This window comes from Podarcis gaigeae (genome assembly GCF_964106915.1).
Source record: "Podarcis gaigeae genome assembly, chromosome: 3".
Taxonomy (NCBI): domain Eukaryota; kingdom Metazoa; phylum Chordata; class Lepidosauria; order Squamata; family Lacertidae; genus Podarcis; species Podarcis gaigeae.
In genome coordinates, this window is record NC_139680.1 from 72,977,071 (window position 1) to 72,999,039 (window position 21,969).

Genomic DNA, 21,969 nt, shown 5'->3' on the forward strand with positions numbered 1-21,969 from the left:
GAAACGCTAAACTGTGCATGTTCTGTTACATATACTTTGTGTTGTTTTCTGACAGGTTCAGTGCCACAGCTACACAGGCTACTGTTGGTGTGTCACTTCCAATGGTCGTCCCATCAGTGGTACAGCCGTAGCACATAAAACTCCACGTTGCCCAGGTAAAAACATATATCATGTCTAAAAGAATCTGTTCAACTTTTTATTTGACTGTTTTAATCCGGCTATAAACATATCGTTTACCGAGAAAGAAAAGATCCTGCATCTGGTGCAGTAATGGAAATTTCCTACACTCATAGATAGACATTTCAGCTTTCCTGAAAAGCTCAACTAATTCTCTGTTAAGGTTGGCTTTTAAGCCTCACACTGGATTAGATGATTTTTCTTCCTTCTTGGATTCCCTGTGGTTTGGTTTCCCATCATTTGAGCAGAGTTATGAACTTTGGATTTGGATGAACCTCATGTCCCAACGTAATAGCCAACAGTACTTCAAACAGCAAACTAACTTCCTATTGAAGTCATTAAAAGAAGATTGTAGTTTTATAGATCTTCCGTGCAAAACTGAAATTCCCTCAGACCGATATTTAGGGCCTACATGGGATAAAATTCAATCCCAAATTTAACCCACCATTCAGCCCACAGTCTTGCAAGCCAAACAGCCAATTCCATGTTTCACCTCTAAGTCCTAAGATTCCCCAAACACCTACAAACAAACCTGCATTTCTTTTTCCCCACTGTCCCACCTCACTTTCCCCCACTCTTGCCTTTGGTAGCTTCTGGGGCTGGATATCTGGAAACTGGGGCAATGAACATCTCTGAATGAGAGGCATGTTCCATTGATACTGAAAGAGGTGGTGGTACATGCCTTATGGAAAAACCTATTGTTGGGTTACTTAGATCTGGATGATTATCATCCAAGCAGTATCAAATACTGCTCCCTCCCCCAAGTGGCTAGTGCCTAGTCAACTCCAGGCTTTCTTTGATTATACTGATAGATCCCTTCTGGTTTGGTTTTGGCTTTTTTTTTGGGGGGGGGACAGAAACTGCCTTGGTTACTCTAGTAGATAATTTGCCTAGAATTACCTTTTGATAAGCAAATAAAATTGGTTCCCAGATCTTAACCCCCGCCTCTCATAAAGAGAATAATTGTCAGATCAATGGGCTCAGGGACTGTGGGCAACAGTGATAAAAAACATATGTGGATGAAGGTGTTCCAATAAATCCAGTGCATTTTAAAATCCTTAAGTGGGCACAATCTAGTCAAAGTTCACCCCTTTTAACTGTGGAGAGCATTGAACTTCTGAGGTAACTCAAAGCCTTGAGTCTTCACAAAAGCTCAAACTGATGGGTTTACTATTGGATACTTTACGAGACATAATTCAGTCTGTTTTATATTTATATTTGGTCATCCATGATACTTACTTGGGTGGTAGGGTGGATATATCAAATTAGTGTTGAAGCTCATCCTCCCCCCCCCCCGGCTCCTTTTGTGTTTCTTGCACAAAACGTGGACATAAATCCATGTTAAAAAATAAGCTTTATTTGTGTAATATTCATTTATAATTTATTACATTATGGAGTTGGGGAAAACATCCTAAATTCTTCCTCTGCAAGGGTCCTAGAAGATAAATTAATTACTTGGTTTGGTGTGATACAATAGAAAGTAGGTGGAATTCAACATTGCTGAACAATCCCTCCTCTCCCCCTACCACTATTCTAAGGGTTCTCCCCTAGTTTGAGCCAATTTCAGTGCACCTGGATCATGGGGAGAGGAGGGGAGGAACCCATCACACAGGTGAAAGACCTCATGCTGGGCTTGCACCAATAGGACTCATTAGGTAGAGTTGCCATATTTCAAAAAGTGAAAATCTGGACCGAAAAGTTGTTGAGCTTGTAAAATCGCAAAAATATTGGGCGTTTTTGAGCTTTTTTGAGGGAAATCAGCAAAAATAACTTTGCAGACATTGGTTGCCATACATCCGAATTATCCCTGATAATCTGCCTGGACACTGCTTTCGGCTGCAGTATTCTGGGTACGTCCAGGAAATTCTGGACATAGGGCAACCCTACATTAGATGAATCCTGCTTTCAGTTCTCATACATTTTGGTCCTTCAGTGGGTTTTTTCATAGCCTTGGATGTACCCCTAGAAATTGCCTGTAGCTAAACTATACACCCTGTTGGTATCTCCCCTGAATCCTCACTAGATTCACTGAAGTCTATCTGCATTATGCCACCCACTGAACTCTTTCAACACTGTTCTTGCAGATTAACTGAAATCCCAGTTATTTGTTATCTAACTCATTGCCTTCCACATGAGCTCACGTAGGTCACAGTGTAACTCTATGGATACAACATTCCTGCGCATCTGAACTCCTGGTTATCTGCATGTTCCCACTGTTTCCTCGACAAGGCTATTTAGATAAATGAGGCTATGCTGTGTTTGCTACAATTGATCCATCTTTGAAAAACAGTTAGGCTACCAATATTAAAATCAACTTTGCACACCCCAGTCTTAGACGATGGGCGCTAAGCATTATTATAGTTCACAGGTTCTCCAGTGCTCCCCCTGCCCCCATTAGTCTACTATTGTAAGAAAACCAGTCAACATGAGAGGTACAGAGTAATCAAATGTGCTCTCCTGGCAGCATAAAGACAGCATAAAGATAAATACTCCCATCCCCCACAAACTGTCTGCTGAAAAGTACCAGATGCAACACAGACATTTTTACTGCTCCCTAAGTCAAGATATCAACATTTAGGGAACTGAAAGAAATTCCAGAGCCACTGAGCCCTTGGGAGACGGAACGGAAATTTAGAAACAGGTGTTAAATGGTTGCAGGGAAATGTGATGTATGTAACCCTGTTGTTAGCTAACATTTCCCCTGATGTTGTGTTCAAAAATCTTTGCTTCTGCATAGTTTTTTCCTCATGCACTTAGCACTATAGGAGTTGTGAACAGCATCCTGTAAGTGCTTCACAGAATCATTTGTTTTACTTTCCCTCCTCAGTTCTTATATATTACCACAACCTTGCCAAGGTTGCCAACTCGCTCTTGCTCTCGCTCTCCTTGGGGCAGATTGACAGTGTGCATTTTGCAAACACATGGCTTCCGTAGTTCACTAAGTGTAGTTCACTAAGAGTGCTGGGAATGGTAGCTCCGCAAGGGGAAAACTCTAGGTCCCAGGATTCTTTGAAGGAAGTCATGTCCTTTAGAAGTGTGCTGACTGTGATTTAAAAGTATAAGGTGGAAATCAATGGTCACGCTATGATGAATGTTCTGTCTGCACAAGTATTTCAGCTTGCCAGACAGAATGATCTCCCTCTCCTCCCCCATACACTGTTCTGGGGGAGTCAGTTTCGGGAGCAAGAGGGAAGAGGGTGGGAATCATCATTGTACAAATGGCAATCTTTGCACAGAGCTTCCACTGGCGGGGCTTGTTAAGTGAATCCCACCCACTGTGTGGATCTTGATCACAGATCTGCTTTTCCCTCCTCTAATTCACCTTTCCCCCCTCCTCCTCCAACCTTTTAGGTTCCCTAAATGAGAAGCTGCCACAACGTGAAGGTACAGGAAAAACAGGTAAATATCTTATAATGAAATAGGGAATTTCCTCTCCATTGACTATGGACACATATTTTGCCTGATAGAAGCAGCACAGGATAAGCCTGGGCACAGAGATGATTCTGTTAGATCCGACACCATTCATTCCTAGAAAATTAAGCAGCCATTGCTTTAATGATAGGACTGCACCAACTGCTTTTCCCTGGCTATATATCCACTGCACGCAGGGAACAATTGGCACAGTCTGCCCTGATTAAGGTGCTATACATTTGCCTTCAATGCTTTTTGCCATGTCTAGTTAAACATGACAAAGACATGTTTCCGCTTGATATGGTAGACTCAGGGCTTACTTGTATGTTCCCCCACTTTATCCTTCCAACAACCCTGTGAGGTAGGTTAGGATAGGAGATAATACCGGGCTGAATATTACTCTGGGAGCTTGATGGATTGGTGGTGATTTGACCCTGGGTCTCCCTAGTTCAATGCCAAGACTCTAACCAGCCTGTTGTTTCAAGCAGGTAACTTGATTTAGTTTTGGGTGTAAACCTGCTGGCAAGCAGAGGCCACGTCCTGGTGGATTTCCATAGATATAAATCTCCTGAAAAATATTCCTGCCTGACATTCTAAACAGCAAGCTGGAGCACATTCCTGTGGGGTAATCTACTGCAAATAAAAATAAGGTTGGATGCCTACGGACAAGCAGATGTATTAACGTTATCTTAGCAGTTTTCATATTTTTGCTTTCACTCAGCCTGGAACGGAAGAGTCTCAGAGCTATCAAACATTATTGCCCTGAGACACGACTGTCACATTTCCCCACAACCCTGAAGCACAGTTGTCCTGTGACTATCTAAGGGATGTAGCAAAGATTCACACATTTGAATATAAAGCTACAAGCATTTGAGCAAAAGTGAGCACCCTGATGAATATTTGTGAGCATGATTGAGGCAAGCAGGACCTATGCTAGTCATGTCCTGTGACCGCCACTGCTTCTTTCCCCTGCCTCAAGGCGCAGTAAATTATTTCCCACGTTGGAGAGAGATATCCCACCTGGGACGAGAGTTTGTGAACATTCCCTGATCTTCTTGTTCTAATTGGACATTCAGAAAAGTACTCAAGCCTTTCAGGGCAGGCATCAGGATGCTCACATGTGTCCCTATGCAGCCACATATAGGGGCATCTTAAATGCTTCCAGACAATAGGATTAGTTACCTAATGAGGTCGGTAAGTCATACCGCAGTTAAAAATGCATTATTCTCTACTTTCATATTTCCTCTTTGTGGACTTCCATTGTGTACTCTGACATTTCATCCTTTGGAATTAATTATTTTTTACATCCAACCTAATTATTTCAGTTCTAGACACATGGAGCTAGTCATGTATAAGTGACTTATGACCATATTCCCAGGGCTCCCCCCCCCCCCAACCAGAACTTGCTGGAACTCAGTTCCTGCACCTCTCAGGTGGGAGCCATTGAAATTATAAGACAACAAGGAAGGAATTCATGGTGAGTTCCAACATCTCTTTTTCTAGAAAAACAGCACTGCATATTCCTGTTATTGGCCTCAGCCATCATTTCAGTAGACCAGCCCAAATAAGTATTGCTATGCAAATGGGAATGGAAAGCTGTGGATTTTCCTCCTTGAACTAAGACAATTGTTTCTAACTCATCTGAGATTAAACCTTTTCTAGTTTCAAAATATCAGTTGTATCAAAAGTAGAGTCTCTATTAAATTGTTGCATTGCTGGGTTGTTTTTTTAAATGTCTCTATTAACCCTCATCCTAGTGCATCAGACCATTCTGCACCTTTTTGTAAGGCCAATTTTGGTTTAGGATCAAAATGTCAGTGCCATTATTTCATCCATCACTGTGGCAACTGAGGTTAAATTCTCTTACGATGAGTTATTGTAATGATTTAAACTGATGGATCATATTCAGAGCCAAGCAGTTGCTGTTATTATTAATGATATATCCTTTTAGCTTTTTATGTGCTGGTGCTAAAATCATTCAAATGTCTGGACCAGTTTACCTCCCACTGTAGTCGGTGGCATTAGCGCCAAGATTAATGGTAATGCATATTCAACTATATTTAATATGTGTGGGGTTTTTCCCTCCCTTTAAGTGCCCAAGCTAAGGATATGTGACAGATGGGAAATTATGTAACTATCCTTAATTTATGATCCTGCACAGGATCCTTAGGAATAATTGCCATTTTATGTTTTACTCCTATGAAAAGGATCAGTAGCTGTTTAAACTGAGTAATATAAATTATGCATATATTACTTGAGGACAATCTTTCTTTGATACATTTGCCAGGCAAATGCGTAGGCTCCAGGTGTTCATAACTTTCTGAAGAAACTCAATACAGATCATAAATTTTGTTGTTTTGGCACTTTGTGTAGCCAGCGTGCACTGTGCCCATCTTTAAAAGTTTCCTGGATTTTGAGGCTGGGCAGCAATAAGTTTTATCACCTGCCCCCAGCTACAAACAGTGCCTGATATATACGGAACAAAACCAGGTGTGAATCTGGAAACTTTATAAAGCCAACTCCTGCCACGGAGGCCAATCAGCTGCCAGAGCCTATTTACCTAAACATGGCAGAATTACCGTTAGGCTTAATACTTCGCAATGTTCACCATTCAAACATCTTGAATGATGTTTAAGGGGTGTCTTGGGATCCCAGTTGCCAGTCAGAGCCAACATGTGTTTTGTATGATCAGCATGTTTTGCCTTGAAAGTTTTTGCAGGGATCAGCTATACGTATTCCATGTAATGTTATCAGACATTTAAAAGGCACTCAGTTAAAAAAAAATGACACTATATTTTTAGTGTCAAACTAAAGTTGGACATAGGATTAAAATTAGTATTATTTGCATTTAGGATTTTGTGGGACTCTTCTCCCAGCAATGTCTCGCATCCGCCCCCCCCCCAAATCACCTTCATCCTAAAGTCCAAAAATATAAAACATGATGCTTTGTTGCCTTCATTTTAAAAATGTTCATATTCATGCAATTTGTGCATCTGTGTTTCATAGAAGCATAGAATTGTAGAGACAGAAATGACCCCAATTGTTGTCTTGTCCAACCCCCTGAATGCAGGAATTTCAGCAGGGCAAGGGAGTCTATTTGTGCACTTCCATGTATGTTTCTTTAGACATGGCCAATATACTTTTGTGCATACAAGGACCACTCCCCACATCAAATGGAAGGGCATTTTCGTGTGGTTGCATGCAGCCCCCCCATCCTACACGGCTCCCTAAAATACAGCCTGGCTTTGCCCCCTCCCATGCTGGATACCTGGAGGTTCCTGTCTAACCTCAGAGTCATTCTTCCACTAGGGATCCACTAGTCAAGTGGAGATTCCTTGGAATCTCCCAACATCCTCCCCCTTTGGGGTTGGAGGGGTCTCTGCCTGTCCACGCATATATATGGCTGCATGCCACTCTAATGTCCAAGCAGTGTGAGGTTCCAAGCACTTACACAGAGCTCAGTTTCCTTGGAATGAGGGACAAAGGAGACTGTGGTGTCTTTAGGCTATATGGTTGATTTGCACATACATACAACCTGAGTCTATGATGGAGGGGCTTATAGCATTATCACTCCAAAAGGAATGATAATGCCCAGCCTGCTTCTTGCTTTTTGCTAACACACCTCAACTCTGGCTTTTGTCTTTCTAACTACCAGACCGTTGAGGGAGTGGGGCCCACCCATTTTGCCTCTGGCAAAGAGCCGCTTCCATTGTTACATTAACAACCCATACTTAGTGGGCCATTGCCAAGAAGCTGGCTTGGCTATTCCAGCTATTGGATCCTTGTTGGATCTAGGAATTGGAAGGGACTTGGGCACACAGCCAACCCATCCCAAACTCACAACTCTATGAACAGCCAGCAGCAGAACTTGCAGTGGGATGGAGACACTCTCCTGACACCTGGATAGGAATGGGTTGGGGTGAGTCAGCAGCAAGTTGGGGGCCAGATGGTTGCACCAGTGAGACTTACCACTGACACTCTGGTGCTTCTTCTGGTGCAACTTCACAACCCCTAACCCAACAGCCGCCCCTGCCTAATCCTGTCCAGCAGCAGTGATGTCAGGATTTCACCCCACCACATGCACAGCCAAGCAGTTGCCAAGGAAGTAATGCTGGCAGAAGCAACTACATAGGCTGCCGGGGAGTTAGGTGACAATGGGGGTGTTGGACACTGCAAAGAAGGCCAGCAGCTCTCTTAGTGCTAGTCATCTGCTCAGAAGTGCAGGAGCAGAAGCTGACTAAATTCAAGTTTCCTTCCCTTCACCGACTACTTCATCATTATTATTTTTGGCATTCTTGAAAAAAAATCGTGCTCTCTCCGATGAGCATTAATCCTAGCAAACACCTCTGTGATTCTTACCTGAGAAATGTTTGCTGGCAAGCGGAGTCTGTGGGAGATGCCAGTAACTCAGCTAAATATCTAAAACCAGCCATGAAATAATGATTTACGAAGTTGCTTGCATGATGTAAAAAGGCCCTGTGGCACCCTTTTAGGAATCTGATGCAAACAGAAGGGTATTTGTTTCGACAAATTCAAACAAATTTCTCAGCAGCACAGCCACCGTACACACAAAAAGAGACTAGCTATCCTCTCTCCAAAAAATCTTGGCTTCCTCTTGTCAGCTTCTTGCCTTTTCTCTCTCATCTGCCAGATACTGTGTTCCTCCCATTTTGTGCAATATTGCTTGAACATTATAAGAGAAAGTCTCTCTCTCTCTCTCTCTCTCACACACACACACACACACACACACACACACACACCAGGCTCTTTCTAGACTCTTCAGAGGCAGCTGTTTCCTTGAGAGGTTACTTGAGTTACCCACAAGCTAGCCTCACACAGAATGCTGTCGGTATTCTCATGGCATCTTTGAATGTTCTCTGGCAGTGGCCACTATTGATGACAAGCCAGTGCAGTTGCAGTGTATACTTTTGCTGTACAGGACTGTGACTTGATGATGCCAAGGTTCTGGAGAGACTCACCTGCTCTATACTGGAAAGGCCTTTTAAACATCATTTAGTCAGCTGCATCGGTGCGTTCCTTTTGTTTGGGGAACATCATCATTATTTTAGTTGGTTAGTTATCAAAATTTATATACCACTTGATTGTAAAAGAAAAACTCTAATAATATTATTATATTCTTCAAAAGAATAAAAAAAAATCAGAAGAATATAAAATAAAGTACTGAAATTATCTGTAAAAACAGATTAGAACAGTGGTGTTTTTGTAAAGATTAAAATCCACACCAGGTTTGGTTTTGACTACTATCCGGCATCCAAGCAAAATACAGCTTGCAAAAAAAACAGTCCACAGGCAATAGCCCTGGTCATTTCAGTAAGGTTTCAAGAGTCTTATTCCAGTTATTCCAGTCTTTCTTCCAAGACTGGAGAACTTGTAGGTTTCTGAAGTGCCATCTTGCATCAGCCTTAGCCATCATGGCTCACAGTAAGATTCTCAATCCTTGCTTATGTGAAAAGATGAATTTCAGACAAACTGCCCCTCCCCGATGTAAATAACGAAAGCATTGTTTTCCCAAAGTGCTTTGATTTTGCAAAGGTTTTGTGGCATTTGGTCTTAACTTGAACCAACACATCGATCTCTTTCTATTTTTACTATACTGTATTTTCCTTTGTTGGGCAGCGTGAGTATAGGAAATATGCAGGAAGAAAGCAAATCAAAACTTGTCTAGAGAACTTGTTTGTGTAATCTGCAGAAGAATTAGCAGCATTTTGCTGTGCCAAACTCTGCTTTTGTTTCAGGTTTCTGTAAATCCAGTTGCCTGCTGCATACAGGCCATTTCTTTCAGACTGTACACAGACAAAATGGATGGTCTGTATTGCTTGGTCTGAGCACAGAGAAAATGGATGGTCGGCATTGTGTGGTCAGAGCACAGACTGAAGATTTCCCCAACACTTGTGATTTCACAAAAAAAGCACTTTGTGCTCTTGACAGACTATTCAGACAACCTGTTTGCCATGTGAACTCTTATAAAACTCTTTCCTGTGTAGGTGTCTCTCTCTTTATTATTTGGCAAATGGCTTTTTGTATGGATCTGCCCACATGAACCTTTGTAAAAGAAAACCCTCAAAGCAGTTTTGAATCAAGGAGTGTATAAATGATAAGAAATAAAATAAATGAATTTTCTCTGACACAGCAGGAATCTCGGCAAATGCATTTTGGATTTAGTGACTAAACTGGCCAGAGCATCAAGAAATGTTACCTCAGCACCATCTATGCACAAAAGGGAGATATTTATCTTGTGAACCTCTCTGAAATCTTTTAATGAAGGGTGGTATATAAATCTAATAAATAAATGAAAAAGAAAAATATTGGCATGTTTCAGGAGACCCTTTAAATGAGTGGAGATCCACCCCACCTCCCAACAGCCCAATGAGGGCTGAGTGTGCTCAGGGGCACAGAATGCTGATTGGAAGTCTTGGTGGGGCAGGGGAGACACAGCCAATGACGGGAGAGGAAAAGGATTCCTATACAGGCAGGGCAAAAATTAGTTGAAGGTCCCACTTGTACCATTCAAATGTGAAAGGTTTTTTTTAAAAAAATAATTGTATATGATAACACTGATATTATTTGCTTATGTATTGGATGGCTTGGGCTACATGCATTTTTTTTAGTCTCAATCAAGTATGTCCCCTTATTTAGCTTACTCTCATAATTGTAGTCTCCTTGCAAATCTTTTCCATTCTGAATTCAGATGATGCTTCAGCTCCTGCACTGGAGACTCAGCCCCAAGGTGATGAAGAAGGTGAGCATTTCTGGAAATGGGATGGAGAGACTACAGAAACAATGGCTATACTATATATATATATATATATATATATATATATATGCTTTCGTAGATTTTCACGGGTACAGGAATGCAGGTTTTGGTGTCCTCGGGTGTCTTCCCGTGTAAAAGTTGGGGTGTCTAGGCGACGTTTCGACGAGGTCTCACTCGTCATCTTCAGGCATATATATATATATATATATATGCAGGTTTTGGTGTCCTCGGGTGTCTTCCCGTGTAAAAGTTGGGGTGTCTAGGCGACGTTTCGACGAGGTCTCACTCGTCATCTTCAGGCTGGTGCTTTCGGCTTCTTGTTACTGGAACAGAGCGGGATCTCAATGTTTGAGTTCCTATAAATACTGTAGAGGGGGTGTGGTGTCTAGCCTCCAATGTTCTGGGCAGAGAGGAAGTTCCCAGGCTAGTGTGCCTTTTCTAGAAGAAAGTATTTATAGGATATAAAGTATTTATAAATCTACAGTATTTATAGGAACTCAAACATTGAGATCCCGCTCTGTTCCAGTAACAAGAAGCCGAAAGCACCAGCCTGAAGATGACGAGTGAGACCTCGTCGAAACGTCGCCTAGACACCCCAACTTTTACACGGGAAGACACCCGAGGACACCAAAACCTGCATTCCTGTACCCGTGAAAATCTACGAAAGCATATATATATATATATATATTTTGCTCACAGTATTATGTTGCAGAAAAGATGCCTATTTTTTGTGTTTCTAGGAGATATCCTAGAAGAACATAGCCCTTTTACATGTTTGATGAAAGTAACTTTCTGCATGCAGTGAAGTGGAATCTTTCATGGAGAACTGGGCTATCAGCAGCTACTAGCCACAGTGGTTGTGTTCTTCCTCCACTGTCAAAAGGCAATGCGCCTCAGTCTCTTGGAATCCAAGTAGGGAGAATGTTGTTGAAACTTGGGTCCTGCCTGCTTTTGGCTACTGTGAGAACAGGGTGCTGGACTAGATGGGCCTTTGGCCTGATCCAGCAACGCTTTTCTTCTCTTTGTATGCCATCAGTGAAAGCTTATGCTACAATACATACACTTTCAGCCTTTAAGGTGGTACAAGAATTTTTGTTGGTCCCCAAAGCTCACATAGCTCAATAAGGAACTGTGATGGACCTCGTAGCAGGGTTTATGACTGAAGAATATGAACTGCACTGACTATCCCATTAAATCTTCAATTTATAGTGTCATTTAATATGGACATGATTTCTATTCATAACATGCACTTCATCTCCTCTTAAATACCACTATTCAACCTTTTCTAAACTTGTTTCTCAATAAGAAATCAGCCTTGCTGTGTTTATTAGGTTACTTAATATTTTCTTGCAATAAAGCTAGTCTGTCATCACTTATACTTTCCATCATAATGATCTCATTTTGTTCTTAATTTTCTAGATATAGCTTCGCGTTACCCTACATTATGGACTGAGCAAGTAAAGAGCCGACAGAATAAGACCAATAAAAATTCTGGTAAGATGATAGAGCATAATTATTTTGATGCACTTAAGAAAGCTAAAATTAAAACAGAGTCTTAGTTAAGTTTCATACTTAGATATTACCCCCTCCCCCTTATAATCCTTTCAAGGTAACCAGGATCTCATTTTTGTAGCTTTCCTTGTTCTTGAACACTTGGTGAAGGACATGAATGGCTACCACAGGTTACCACAGGGATTGACCCTTCATTTCCACCACTCCCCAGCTTGGTACTCATATTTGTTATCAAACAGGTGGCCACTTATGTGTCCCCCCAAAAAAGGAAATTCAACACCAAACCAAAGGGGGAAATGGGGTACAGATTTGCATAAAAATTGCATATGATTATTGTAATTTAAATTGAAATACAATATATCTCACCATACTGGAATAGACTGTGACCCTGTGACCCATATACCTGCTCAGTCTGCTGTAAAGGTGTTGATGGTTGATGGGCAGCTCTTCAAACAGAAGATGCCTTCAAATAAACGATTCTTCTATGAAAGATAGAGAAACAGAGTACAGTCCTTTGCAAAGTATGAGTACGGGTGGGTTGAGGAAGCCAAAAATTATTCTGCAGGTTGGGTTTTGATCGGAAGAGAATTCATTTGAGGCAGGCATTGATGAGCCCCCCAAAGACTGTATATGAGCCCGTCTCTGAAGAATGTCACAAGTATCTCTAAGCTTCAGCAGTGATTGAAGAGGTATTGTGATGGGTGCACAGAAGCAGGAAAAGGATATTGCCATTGAGTGGGTTGGAATGACACTATGCCCTTATCAGTAAGACTGGCAGAGCAACTGTGGAGGCAGCTGTAGCCAGGTGCTTAGCTTCTGTTTGGCTACATACATGCAGCTTGGGCTGCATACCTGAAAATTTACCAAAAAAAATTATTCTGAACTAGGGGAGAAATTCAGTTGGGTTCACATTTTTACACCCCCTTTCCCAATTTGCATTAAAAAAATCAACTGTACCCTGTAATTTGCACTTCTCTCACCTTTGTGGAGCAATTGTCTATCCGAAAATTGCATGCAGAAGTTCTTGTAGTAGGTGAAACTGCCTATAACGTGAAAAAGAAAGACAAATATAGGATAAATGGGGAAAATTGAGAGAAAGTAAAATGGGCAGACTTGTCTAGCCCTCTTGTGAGCATAGAACTTCCACTGCTGAAGCACATAATTTAAGATGGTGATGGTGCGGAGCATCCCTCCATTCTGGAATATCTTCTAATGCCATCTTTTTTTATTCCCCTTTTCTTGGCACAGAGAGTCAGAAAGAGAATACAAAAGGACTGTTTAGACAACGTGTAATTGGTGTATTGGAAATTTAGATTGTTATTTTTCTGACTGATATGCAAGGGAACACAGCATCCTTGAGAGAGTAAAACAAAATGAAACAAAGCCTAGAAATGCTTCATTTTAAGTGGTATTTATTTCATTTTTATTGCACTGGAGATTAGTTAGGGCCAAAAGCAAAGGAGTTATTGTATTTGGAACCAACTTTACTTATTCAAGAGTCTCACGTGTGCAAATGCAAGAGACCACAAACGAAAACAAAATTGCAACCAGTATTCACCCTAGTGTAGCACTTTGTGGGCTGTAAAAGCCAGCCTAACAGTCCAATCCTATTAATTGTTGTATAGAGCAGAGCAGTTACTAGGATCTGGCAGGAATGTTTCAGTTCCTATCTGGGGCATAATAGATGTACTTGATCCAGCCAGAATGGAGGGGTGTTCCAATCCTGGCATAACTGTTTGCCAGTGCGTTCTCAGCGTAAAGGCTTAAAAGATGTGAGGGATGAGGAGAAGTGAAGAGAGGTCAGGGCCACCAGTAATCTGGAAGAAATGTCTGGAGATCACAAATGCAGGTGGAAAAAGAAAGAAGCTCTCAGGTGCATCAGGAAGTAATTTATTAGACTTAACAGAGCAGCACAGCTGTCTGCATGTTTGGACTCCCCTTGGGGGCGTGGCTGTGGAATCTGTCATGATGAGCTCCTGCACTTTAACATTTGTCACCGGACCCAACATGTTTTGACAGGACTTCTTCAAGGGCACTGTGAATACATTCCCTTGAAAAGAGGGAGTGCAAAAGGCACAGTGGTTTGGCTGTATCTGCTGTTTTGGTCACATCCATGTTGTCTATTTAAAGGACCAAAGAATCATGGGAACTGTAGTTTGCTAAGGATTCTGGGAATTGTACCTCTGTGAGGGATAAACTACCATTCCCAGGATTCTTTGGGGGAAGCTGTGTCCTTTAAATGCATGGTGTGGATGTGACCCTCATCTCACAGCACCGTTGAAGACCTTTGTTGAAAAGCACTGGCCTATAAGTCACTTCCCTGGGCACCCGAAGATTCCTCCTTCCTTTTCCCTCATAAAAACTCTGCAATGTGGCAAGAAGAAAGCTACCCAGCCAGCCTGGAAGCCAACATTTTTGTTGCTGTCCCAGGGTATGGAGGAGTGCTAGAGACAAGTGTGTTCTCCCTTCACTAACTTTCCTCATGGTAGTCCATTCTCTGTCCACTATTAGTTAAAGGAGTAACTGTACCTCACCGAGTTGTTAAGATAATGAAGAAAGGTTATTGAGGTGTTTCTGAGGACAAGGAAATACTCAGCTGTTTTTACAATTGCAGCCTTTTCTCTTGTTTCTAATAGAGCAAATACATCCTATTGTTTCATACAGGACATGGGGAACTTGTTCAAGTAGCCACATCAAACATCATAGACATCCAGTTTTGAAAGGTTGTGTGTTTTTATTCAGAAATATCAGAGCAGTCACAGATTTGCCGCCAGCAGTGGAAAATCACAGTGGTAGTCAGTGTGAGGCCCTGAAACCATTCCCTTCTTGAAACCAACGAGATAACTGCAGGGAGACCACAGTGTTTCTGTGGAGGGAGAAGAGTAAGTTTGCCCCCCACCTTGCACTCAAGATGACAGGGGTTTGGAAGCAGCAGATTGTCCACCTCTTCACTTCCTACCCCTGGTATCTGAAGAAGTGTGCATGCACACGAAAGCTCATACCAAGAACTGACTTCGTTGGTCTTTAAGGTGCTACTGGAAGGATTTTTTGTTGTTTTTACTTCCTACCCCAGTTAGAATTGTCCTCAAAGTCTCATTGTGTTCAGTCAGACTTACTTCCAGATCAGCGTGTGTAGGATTGCAGTCAAAGATAACCAGTTACCTGGGGGTAAGTCCCATTGAACACAGTGGGGCTTACTCCTGAGAAGATATGTATAGGGTGTTCCCATTTAAAAAGAAGAAGATATGTACGGGATGGCATCTTCTGTCTATGTCTTTTTCTTGGCCAGGTAGGCAGTGGTTTCAGTTTGTGGGTTACTGTTGTTTGTTTTGTTCTTTGAAAGCCGGAACTGGTAAAATGAATTCTTTGTTCTTTATGTCTTCCTCTCCTTGCCTTTTCTGAGGGGAGATAAGCCTCCTCAGACCTCCCTGGAGCAACTTGTATATATTGCTTCTTTACACAGCCAGTCTGCTGGAATATATGTATGGCAGTATATGCCCTATCTTCAAAAATCCTGTTTTACGAGCGTTTTCATTTATCCTTTAATTTTACATATTAGTTTGAAATACTTATAAGCTCTGGCTTCCAGCATCTCTAGCCTTTGCCTCCCACCAGGGTTAAAGACCCTCCCACCCTAAAACATTTTTTAAAAGTGCTCTGTTTAACATCTAAGAGATACCGTTTGTGTTCAGGATGTTCCACTATTTTATGGAACCTCTACCGTGGAAACATTGGCCGGCTTTCCCCGTTTTGCAAGGCTGGTCATTTTATTTTATAGCGTATGTTAATTTAATGCCAAAAAAGATAGCAATCTTCACTGTAGTATTTTTAATTACATTATATGACTTCTCTGCAACTCCAGAATGAAACTCCAGTCATTTTTTATTTTTATATGTAGGATCTGCTTGTCCTCCATACTTTATTAAGAGCAAGCAGGAAAGTATCATAAATCTGAGGCTTGCATTTCAACAGTTGGAAGTACAGGAATGGCAAATGAATTAATTTACATGGATTTACATGGATTTATTCAGATATGATTGCATTTTTACATCATGTATCTTAGTGTAAACTAATGAGCTCTCTCATTTGGAAGATAACCTTGTACCTGCATAAAACTTACATGGTTTGCTTGAATAAAACACACCTAACTTCTAGCGCCATCTTAACCATGTCTGCTTAGATAAACCCTATTGAATTCAATGGTTACTTGCTCTGAGATAAGTTGGGTGAGGGTTGCAGTCCAAGTCATCAACTGCAGCCCTTCGTGACAAAGTCTGACCTTGCCAAAGCCATCCATGCCCTTTTGACGTCCAGATTAGACTACTGTACTCAGTGGCGTAGTGTGGGGGGTGCAGGGGGCCCCGGCCGCACCGGGCGCAAGATCTGGGGGTTAGGGGCGCAAATCCACGGGTTAGGGGGTGCAAATCCACGGGTTAGGAGGTGCAAATTACTTGCCTTGCCCCGGGTGCTGACAACCCACGCTACGCAACTGACTGTGCTGTACTGTGCTGTCTGTGGGGCAGGCCTTGAATACTGTTCCAAAACTGCAAATAGTGGGAAATATGGCAGTCAGGATGCTGACAGGTGCTAGGCATTTTGTCCCCATCACACCAGTTTATATGATTTACACTGTCTGCTAGTTTCTTTCTGAGCTCAGTTCAAGGTACAGTTGCTGACCTTCAAATTCCTAAATAACATGATACCTGAGGATTGCTTTCTTCTGTATGTTTCTCCTCAGTGGTAGACAGCATAATAATAATAATAATAATAATAATAATAATAATAATAATAATAATTTTATTTATACACACATACATACATACCCTGCCTATCTGACTAGGTTTACCTAGCCACTCTGGGCGGCTCCCAACAGAAAATTAAAAACATGATAAAACATCAAATATAAAAACTTCCCTAAACAGGGTGGCCTTCAGATATCTTCTAAAAGTCAGATAGTTATTTATTTCTTTGACATCTGATATGAGAGCATTCCAAAGGGTGGACACCACTACCGAGAAGGCCCTCTGCCTGGTTCCCTGTAACTGCACTTCTCACAGTGAGGGAACCGCCAGAAGGCCCTCGGTGCTGGACCTCAGTGTCTGGGTTGAATGATGAGGCGGAGACCCTCCTTCAGATATACTGGGGCGAGGCCATTTAGGGCTTTAAAGGTCAGCACCAACACTCTGAATGGTGCTCGGAAACGTACCGGGAGCCAATGCAGGTCTTTCAGGACAGGTGTTACATGGTCTCAGTGGTGGGGTGGAGGAACTTGCATAACCTTCCAGTGGCTGAGTCACTGATGCGTATTAGGCAGGAGAGGGGGAGGTGTCAGGGAGGTCAACACAATGTAAATGTAATGGGAGAAGCACTAGATTGACTCCACCCATGCAAATCCCCTCACCTTGAATATTAGCAGACAACATCCTTGTTGCATTTCAGTGCCTGCTAAGACCTTCCTCTTTCAACAAACCTTTTAAAGTCTGCACCTGTACTTGAATTATTTTAAAGGTTTTAAAAATTGTTTTAGCCATTGTTGTTTGTTGCCCTGGGCTCCTTTGGTGGGGAGTGGGGGCAGGCGGGCGGAGATGGAATATAAAATTACTTAAATAAAATAGGCAGCATATAAGTTTTTGAAATAAATAAATGCCCTCCATGTAGAGCTATCTCAACTGGTTGCTGGTAAAGCTGGATAATGGAGCAAATCCCATTGACCTAAATGCAGCTTCTAAGTTGGCATGTATAGGATTGCGCTGGGAGCAGGTTAGTTGCATGAACGAGTTTCAAGACACAAAACTGGCTCTGCGTGCCATGCGGTAGGGAAGCAGCAGAGTCAATACTCACTTGTTGAATAACTCGCGCCTGTTTGTTTGAAAGTTAACAGGGATGAATGATGCCCATTACAGTAATCACATATCACTTTGTTTATGGCCTTTAAATAAATCGTTTAATATAGCAACCCACCAGGGAGTCTTAAAGGAGACAGTACAGATTTCATGAGGTTGAATCATTCTGGGTTTTCTTACACTGGTAGCAGCTTTCTGCTGATAATTATTTCCTGAAACCTATCTCAAAAAAGTCATGTGGTTTAGAAGAGGCATGTTCACCATGTTTCATTTTTCTTCTTCCAAATAATGAGGAGAACCTTCCATCTGCTCAAATAACAAAAAAGGGAGGAAAAGAAATGTCTAGGCAGAGCATCAGGGCTGAATTAATGTAAACTGTAATAAAAAATATTGCCTTATTAGGTGACTGAATGCCAGCACCACTGTTTCTTGAGACACTGCTTGTCTGAAGAAGTTAAACATTTAGAATCTGTTTTGTTTGAACCATCTTGCCAAAACATAGGCCTCAGGATTTTTCCTCCTTGTCACAAATGAATTTAGACATGTGGTGTGAGACTAACAGCAAGACAAGGTGAGGGCCAGAATCAACAAATATTTGTAGCAAATATACTAAAATGTATTGCAAAAAGAAGAAAGCTTAGGAAAACACGTTTGTTATAATACATGCCATAGCATCCAGCACAATGGATCAATTAGTGTTTATTTATTCAGCGTGCTTTCCATTGGTATAAGTTGTTTTTGTGGTCAGAAAAACATGCACATTTGTCTGTGCTGCTTCCAAGTTAGATAAAGGAATTGTATCAGATACTTGGACTGTGAGCGTAAAGGGAAGCAGATATACTTTGTATAATGGGATTTTACAAACAACAGCAACAACCCTTTGTTTTGCCTAGCTGCAGTTGGAGTGAAATAAGTAAAGATAGAAATAATCTAAGATTTAAATGAAGCCAGATCCTGATGTTTCCAAGATAAATAAATGTTGTTTAACTATAACAGAGGATGGCCAAACCTTGTTTCATGGGCTGCCTGCAGTTTGTGAGCATGATTCAATTCAAGAAAGCTGCTGGATGTTAGTGAAGAAGCATGAGATTGGGGACTACAATACAGTAGAGATATATGCACTTGTCTCTTTCCACACCCAGTTCACAGCCACACCTTGGTTCCCTCCCCCTTAAGTGTAAATTAAGGAGTCCAGTTCAGATATGTACAGGAAAATTGGAGTCATTTCCACTAATGGGCGTGTGTGTGTTTGGGAAGTCTAAAATAGCCTAGGCTACAAAGTACATTGGATTAGAATTTACCGAGCACATTTTAAAGTGTTCGTGCTGACCTTTAACGCCCTACATGGCCTCAGCCCAGTATACCAGAAGGAGTGTCTCTGCCCCCATCATTCAGCCCAGACACTGAGGTCCAGCTCCGAGGGCCTTCTTGCGGTTCTCTCACTGCGAGGTGTGAAGTTACAATGAACCGGGCAGAGGGCCTTTTTGGTAGTGGCGCCGGCCTGTGGAACACCCTCCCATCAGATGTCAAGGAAATAGACTACTACCTGACTTTTAGAAGACATCTGAAGGCAGCTCTGTTTAGGGAAGTTTTTAATGTTTGATGTTTTATCGCATTTTTAACAATCTGTTGGGAGCCACCCAAAGTGACTGGGGAAACCCAGCCAGATGGGCAGGGTATTATTATTATTATTATTATTATTATTATTATTATTATTATTACCAAGAAAAGCCAGTTCATATACAGTACATAGGCTCTTTTAGACTTTTAACCCATGGGATGGGGGTGGGTCCAATGGCCATGAGCAAAGATGATTCTCCCCACCACCCCACGATAGTCTGAATAGTGCTTTGGTTTGAGAAATGTTGTGGATATGCTAAAATGAGGAAGTTGCTTCATCTTTTAGATGGGGAGGCTACTAGAGGAGGAAGTGTTTTTGGCTTAGTTTTTTGTTTCTTTTTGAATTGTGATGTCTTAAGAATGCTGACTGTTGTGACCCCCATAGTGCTTTGTTTTATATAAAAGTAGTATATAAAGAACATATCACTCAATCAACTAGTAGTCAAGAAAGGCAGTAAGCTGGAGAATTCCAAAATTACCAGCCAGCTTGCCACCCTCCACCATATAATTGGCAGCTCCATAATATAATGAACCAGGGATACTGCTGGCAAGGCCAATCGTAAGAGGCTCCATTTGTCTGAGACACTGTTGAAAGAGGAAGGCTGAGAGTTATGAACCATATTATTGCCATCTGGAGGGACACTTTTGCTCCACAGAGCCACCAAAGCAGAACAAAAGAACGAACAAACTCCAGAGCATTTGTGCTATATAGAAAGTTGCGTGTTGAGGTCCCCAAGCCACCCCCCAAATAACTCACAATGCACACTTAATTTTTGTTTAAGGTTTTTGGCATAATTTTGGCCACAACTTTATTTAAATACAAAACCGTGAGTGGTTGTTTAGGCATTGGTTAAGACTATCTGTCCCCCCGCCTGGGGACAGAACTGACTTCTGGGCACCACCGAAAGACAGTGCGGGGGAAAGCAAGTAGGGGAGAAATGGAGCTGAGTCACAGACCCTCAATTCTCATCCGCATGCTCCCTGAAGGCTTGCCGGCCCTAGTCCCATTCCATGGATTGGACGAAAAGATGGCAAGCCCCAGGATTCCTTTAACGGAATTCCCTTTCCGCAGCAACCATGGAGGGGCAGGCCCAGCCTATCCTAACCCCTCCTCCACCAATTTATAACCAATGCCTAACCGCAACCTTACAAGTTGTGACGATTTGCTACGCAGTAGGCAAAAACCAAATGGCCCAGCCAATCAGCCAGATGGACAAAATTCCTACCAAGCCCCTGCCCCAATGGCAGACGACCCCATGACCGGCATAGCAAGGTCAATGCAACAACCCCTTACTCAAGGGCGGGTGATCCATTGCACACAGCAAAGAGAAAGCTCCAGGCTGCGTGCAGAGTATTTAAACATTTTACCCCTCCCACCAAAATTGCAACATAACTTTTACCCCAGCAGCCCAGTGAACCAATCACTGCCCCAGGCCATCTTTAGAGACCCTGCCTGGTAACAGAGGGGTGGCTCAGCAGACCCCACCGCAACACGTGCTCTCCATGAAGGAGAACACGCTTTACAGGACCGCGATGCAGCAGCAAATCACAAGGTATTGAAACGAAGCTGTCTGTCTGTTCTAAGCCCTTGACAGGTGCAGTATTGAAAGCAGGATTGCCTGTAACCAACCTGATGCCATCCTGAACACAAATCACAATGAACGGACAAAAGAAAAGAGATGTCGTAGCAGAGGGAGAGCTCCAAGGGAAGGGAAGGAGGCTGGGAGACGTGGGCCCCCTTGGCCATATGAAAATACTAGTACACAGTTTTTAAGCTTAAGGATGTTGTTGGTCATAGGGATACATTCCTTTCAGAGTAGTTGCATCCGTATATGTCATCACAGGATTTGGGCCAGAGTCACTGCCACCACAAAGACCTTCCTTGCTTCAAGAGGAAGTGTGAGGGTTTTTTTTTTTTAAAAAAAAAAATGATAGATCATGTGGAACATTGCCCAAAGTGTAGGAGAATGTTTCTTTCTTTCCCCACAATGGCTCCAGGGGAAGGTGGGGTAGAGATGTGTTTTTCATTCATGTCGCCCTTGTTTTGCTCGCAGGCCTATGGCAGAGCCAAGCCCTGGGTCTGCCTTTGCTGCGGGAGCCAAAATAAAAGCTGAGCCACTGGAGCTGACTATAAACATATGAAAAGTAAACTTTGTAGAAGTATATTTTTTTTAAAAAAAATTGCTGGCGCTGTAAGGAAATAATCCTATGGTATTCTTATTTGGCTCTTTTGCCTTCCTGGAGCATCCTTATTTCTGGATCTGGGTATGATGCCAGAACCAGCCACCCATTTCTGTTGAGGTTTCAGCTTTTTGAAATTAATTTTCTTGCTTCTTCAGGAAAGACAATTCTGTGCGATTTGGGTAAATAAATCCCTGTGCAGAGAGGGCCAGCAGAAGGGTGGTGCACCAACTTGGTCTTTCAACGTAAGGCTGCAATCGGGTTGTTGTTTTTCCCTGAGCCTAAAGAAAAGGCTGAAAACTGACTTGATAAATAGTGTCTCTGATAGAACAAACAAAAGCCACCGTGACTCAGAAGAAACTTCTTTTGATAATGAAGGGCACCATTGCATTTGTTTTATGTTCTAGACCACCACTGCAGGCCCACAAGTGAAGCCACCTTAACATTCTG

General features: G+C 42.2%; 1 protein-coding gene across 2 annotated transcripts in view; it reads left to right on the plus strand.

Annotated features, from left to right (window-relative positions):
* Window positions 1-21,969, plus strand: part of SMOC2 (SPARC related modular calcium binding 2) — a 134,441-nt gene that overhangs the window by 62,424 nt on the left and 50,048 nt on the right. For both annotated transcript variants that reach the window (XM_083732626.1, XM_083732627.1), the window contains 4 exons: window positions 56-155; window positions 3,529-3,576; window positions 10,298-10,348; window positions 11,783-11,857. In XM_083732626.1, coding sequence (XP_083588752.1) covers window positions 56-155; window positions 3,529-3,576; window positions 10,298-10,348; window positions 11,783-11,857 — 274 coding nt within the window. The remainder of the gene's footprint in view (window positions 1-55; window positions 156-3,528; window positions 3,577-10,297; window positions 10,349-11,782; window positions 11,858-21,969) is intronic.